Genomic DNA, 5,292 nt, shown 5'->3' on the forward strand with positions numbered 1-5,292 from the left:
CTATTAAAATTAATTATTATATATAATATATTTGTGTATAAATATATATATTATTTAATTTATTTTTAATATATTTTATACAAATAACTAATTTTAGTAACTGATTTTAATGTAAACTAATATGAATGGTTAGTGTTTAATTTGTTTGACAAGTTGTTTGAAGCTTATATTCTCTTTGTGAAATAAATAGGTCGCATAAACGATAAAAGCTGGGACCCCTTACTTTATAACAAATCACATTCAATTATGTACAAATCTTCACATGAATATGTACCTTTTCTTCTTCTTTTCTGTTTCTGTTTTTTTCCTCTTATATAATTTAGGTCTAAGTTTACCTACCCATGCGCTGCAAGCCACCTCCATTATCTGATAACAGGTTATTATTATTTTTTCTTTTGGAATTACAGGTTCCTTTTTTTGGGTCAAGGTATTACAGGTTATTTTTTTTTTTGTTTGCACCAGGATATCCATCAGGCCGCCGGAAGCCCAATGACTAATCCCTCGGATACTGCAGAGACAAAGTGGGCGACCTTCCCAAACAAGCAAGCTGGTATTACACGTTATTATTTATAGTAGGACCTCATCTTTTAACATGAGCCCAATGAGTAGCCCACTATGAAGCTTAAATTAAGCCCAACTCATCGATGCTGGGCCCATTGAAAATAAAAAGAATGTGTTTGCCTGTTGTTTGAGGGTATTTCCAAGTAAGAGGAAAATGAACAATAGCATTGAGTAATGAGTATGATGGGGAGGGAAATGAGAGGTGTGAGGCTGTGGTGAGACATGGAATCAAAAACATGAATCATAATTGGTGCAAGTCATATTACCTTATCCATATATCCACATCCAAATCCAAATCCACACCACCCATCTAAATTTCAAAATAATACCTCTTCCTGAATCCTGATTCCAATTGATCTCCATCTCATTGTATCCTCTCATCCTGAAATGGCAATGGCAACACAAGCCTCCCTCTTCACTCCACCACTCTCTGCTTCCAAGCCCAGCGACCGTGCATGGAAGCAACCACCCGCAGTGTCCTTCCCCACCGCAAAGCCCCAGCTCAGGTTCGCAACCATAAGAGCTTCGGCTGCAGAGGAGAAAGTAGAGGCTGCAGCACCTGTGGCTGAGAAGGAGGAGGCACCAGTGGGGTTCACCCCACCTGAGCTGGATCCAAACACGCCATCCCCAATATTCGGAGGAAGCACTGGAGGGCTATTGAGAAAGGCCCAAGTGGAAGAGTTCTATGTGATAACATGGGATTCCCCAAAAGAACAGATCTTTGAGATGCCCACAGGTGGCGCCGCCATAATGAGGCAGGGTCCGAACCTTCTGAAGCTTGCAAGGAAAGAGCAGTGCCTTGCTCTTGGGACAAGGCTTCGGTCAAAGTACAAGATCAAGTACCAGTTCTATAGGGTCTTCCCCAACGGCGAGGTCCAATACTTGCATCCCAAGGATGGTGTTTACCCTGAGAAAGTCAACGCTGGTCGCCAAGGTGTTGGTCAGAACTTCAGGTCCATTGGCAAGAACGTTAGCCCCATTGAGGTTAAGTTCACTGGCAAACAACCCTATGATTTGTAATTCCAACTTCTCTTGATGAATCATTGGTTCCCTGATTGGGTTTTTCTCTTGTACTTATTATGATCATATTTATATGTGACAAATTAAATGTATGTTAAGCTCTGTACCTTTATGGTTTTCCTTTCCCCTTTTTATATTTTGAAGGGATTAGTATCATCAACATGTTTTCGAATATCTATAAAAAAAAAAAAAACATGTTTTGGAATATGATGAATTTACTTTAGCTTAGCTTGATCAAGCCTACTCGCGCGGACAAATTCTCTGTATGTGAGGATAGAATTCTTAAAACATATGTAGAGACAAAGAAGAAAGAGACTCATATTGCAACTTACAAGGTGATGCATTTCCCATTGGCATCACCATACACTCAGAATCGGATCACCACATTCATTTTCTGTTTGGTTATCACCATAAAGCATAAATACTACCTCACCAACTAATTAGGAATATTTTGAGCTTCCGAAATATCTAATACGTACGAGGTGATTGAAGACTCAGTTTCTTTTCGGTGCATCATCGTTACTAAAATGCTCATTAATTGATATTTATAAATCACTCACAGTAATAGAGTAAACTTTATTCTTAAACCACTTGATATTTTAAGATGTACAGGTATAATAGGAAATAATAATATTATTATTATATTACATCTTACAGTAAATTATGCACATGATTAAAATGACGCCAATAATATAGGGGTCCTTGTGATTTTTTATTTATGTTCATTAATTATCCTTGTGAATTGGTTGGGAAGTTGGGTATGTACAACAAGATGGGCCTTGTAAGCCCACACCTAACACCCCAAAATAAATGTAATGATCAGGCTCCAACTGCTGCAGTGGTTAGCACAGCCTCTAGATCGCTCTTAGAACGTGTCAACGTTTCATCAGCACCGTCCATTTCGCTTACCCATATCTCGGGAATTACTTGAGGAACACTGTGCACACTCTCCACAGCATAATCTGCTCCTTTGCATTTCACTGTCTTCCCAACCTTCACAAATCAACCCAAAAGCCATCAATTAGTTCTAATTATAAAACACTTGGTAATGAAATGAAACTTCATACTTCTACGCTGGTTTAGAAATTAAATTAGAATATTACCAGAGCTGTGTGAAGACCCGTTTCTTTTCCCGCCGCAATATTGCGAGCGCTGTCATCCAGAAACAACTGCAAACATGCATTCGATTTTTTAAAATTTTGAATTATCTTCCTTCTAAGCGATTATATTAAAAATTTAACTTAGTTTTGTTTTCATTATACCGTGTGACGTGGATCCACGTTGGCAGCTTGGAGAGCCACCTTAAAGGCTTCCAGCGACGGTTTGAGGAGAACCGGGAACTCATCGGGTCGGGTCGCGTTGGGTAGGTTCGGGTTAATGGTCTCGAAGCATATGATCTGTTCGAAGCAGTCCTTTATACCAAGGCGGTCTAACACCGTCAGCGCGTGAACCCGGTCCGAGTTGGTAAATATCTTGAGCATAGAAATAAAAATAATTTTGCAATTTTAGTAATAGTATATATTTCGTGAAATTATTACAAAAATATTTGGTAACTAAAGAAAATCAGCCAAAAATAATTATAATTTGTCTTATTTAATATTCATTAATTGTTACGATAATTAATTAATGCTAAATAAGAGAAATTCTGACTATTTTATTTGTCTAATTATTATACGAGAGAATTGAACATTTAAACGTACAAGTTTCCTTTGGTTGATACTGCATAGGAGGTTGCGTAACTGGACATCAGGCTTGATCACCTCGTACGGTAGCCTTCCGTGCACGAAACTGTATTTGGTGTCACAAATTAAAATTGATCAGCTTAAACAAGTAATTAAGTAGTTGTTAGAGATGTAATTAATGAATAGTCACTCACCTGTGGTAATCTTCTGCAGTTATGTCGTAGCCTAGTGCCTGCAGATTAAGAAATTAAGCTGAGGAATGAGGGTGGGAAAAGGGATTAGGGTAGAAGTGAATAGTGAATAGTGAATAGTGAATACTACTACTGACACGCAAACCGGCGAGGGTGCTTCCGTAATTTCTGAAGAGTTCAACGCGGAGTGTGGAGGCTTGCGTGTGGGAGAATCCACATTTCTCGATGAGGAAGAGTTCGATGTTCTTCTTCACGCACTTGTCGATTCCCAGGGTTGATGAGTACAAGGTGTCATCCAAATCTGCTTGTTCAATTCACAGATGGAATTAGAGAAAACAAGAAGAAATTAAAAGCTTGTTCAATTATAAGAGAGTTACCGAAGAGGATGCAATGGAAGGGAGAAGTGGAGAATCCCATTCTTGTTTTTGATGAGAGGAAACGAGAGAGGGAGAGCGAAAATGAAGCTTCAGCTGAGGTCAATTTAAAGGGAAGGAGATGATGACGTCGAGCACGTGGATTGGATAGGCATTGAAAAATAATAGTGAAGATGTTGCGAACCGAGTACAGCAGAGGGAATGGACCGGGCCCCACACCATTGGCGCGTACTTCTAACTACCATCTACTCTATTACATATACGTGGACCAAAATACCCCCCACGAAACAACTAATTTCAATATATGTATGGGATATGATGATGGGGCAAATTCGGAAGTTGATAACTTGCTATTTGTTTACCTATCATGCCATTTTGTTCTATGAGGAGTCAGATATGCACACTGAATTATTTATCACAATTTAGAAACTAAGTTATTATTATTTATTCATATATCGTTTTTTAAGTTAGATTTATTTATGAGAGCATATTAGTCATTAGTCACTAGTCATTTTGCATGGCATCTAATCATCTATCAATATTCGGGCAAATGTTGGAGTAGATAAATTTAGAACCACATACCCTGGTTTCAAATCAGGTAAGCACAACTAATTAAATAAAATTTTTAAGAATAATCCTCGTCATGAATCATAATGGAAAACAAATAATAAACAATAATACGTCACCCAACTTACGTACTCAACCCTCCAATGACAAACGACAAACGACAGTTTTGGAATCCAATTGAAGTGGAATAATAACGCACCGACGGAAATCATTTACAAACTCCACATATTCTTTTTCTTTTATGCTTCTATGAATATGAATACAACTTATAAATTTTAATTTTTCATTATTTTGGGTAACAAATTAAATACTATACTGTTTTTTACGCGTTTATTCCCATAAAAATAGACATGTGAAAAGTGTGACTTATTAATTTATTATAGATTCTTTGTAGAATGCATTCTAGGATCCACTAATTTCCACGATGCTCCATTAACGATAAAAAGTAGAAGAGAGCATCAGTACCCAGTAGTACTATAGAATAACATCGATTACTCGAGCTTGTAAATTAAGCGGATAAGAACAAGCACTCTGATGTTAATTAATATATTTAATAAATTTTTTTTTATTATGAGTACGTACAATAATAATCAAGGAACAACTATACTAAAGTGTACGTGCCTTCCATTCTATGCATCTATCTTGTTGAAGATAGATAAGGGCAAATGAAAACTCTTCTGGTTCTGGATAGGATCGGAAATTTAATAACACCATGTATTGTAAGCGATGACTCACTAGTAATAATAAGACAACTTTATATCAGAACTTATTAAAAGTTGGAGTTTTATTGTTTTTATATTATTTTTGTTGTCTAGTCTTCGGGTTTGCTACTTGCTAGTGCCAACTCAAATCCAACAAATTATGAAAACCAAGATTAATATCTTTTCCTTATTGTTT

At 37.0% G+C, this 5,292-nt stretch overlaps 2 protein-coding genes across 2 annotated transcripts; one reads left to right on the forward strand and one right to left on the reverse strand.

Moving 5' to 3' along the window:
- LOC107617169 (photosystem I reaction center subunit II, chloroplastic) lies at nt 754-1,707 on the forward strand. Its single transcript, XM_016318947.2, has one exon. The coding sequence runs from the start codon at nt 949-951 to the stop codon at nt 1,579-1,581; it is 633 nt and encodes a 210-aa protein (XP_016174433.1). The 5' UTR covers nt 754-948; the 3' UTR covers nt 1,582-1,707.
- Nucleotides 2,150-3,989, reverse strand: LOC107617168. The gene is made up of 7 exons (XM_016318946.2): nt 3,832-3,989; nt 3,592-3,755; nt 3,458-3,495; nt 3,282-3,369; nt 2,844-3,053; nt 2,685-2,750; nt 2,150-2,574 (listed from the first exon to the last, which is right to left on the reverse strand). The coding sequence occupies exons 1-7, from the start codon at nt 3,869-3,871 to the stop codon at nt 2,401-2,403; spliced, it is 780 nt and encodes a 259-aa protein (XP_016174432.1). The 5' UTR covers nt 3,872-3,989; the 3' UTR covers nt 2,150-2,400.

The sequence above is a fragment of the Arachis ipaensis genome, chromosome B09, assembly GCF_000816755.2.
Source record: "Arachis ipaensis cultivar K30076 chromosome B09, Araip1.1, whole genome shotgun sequence".
Lineage (NCBI taxonomy): Eukaryota > Viridiplantae > Streptophyta > Magnoliopsida > Fabales > Fabaceae > Arachis > Arachis ipaensis.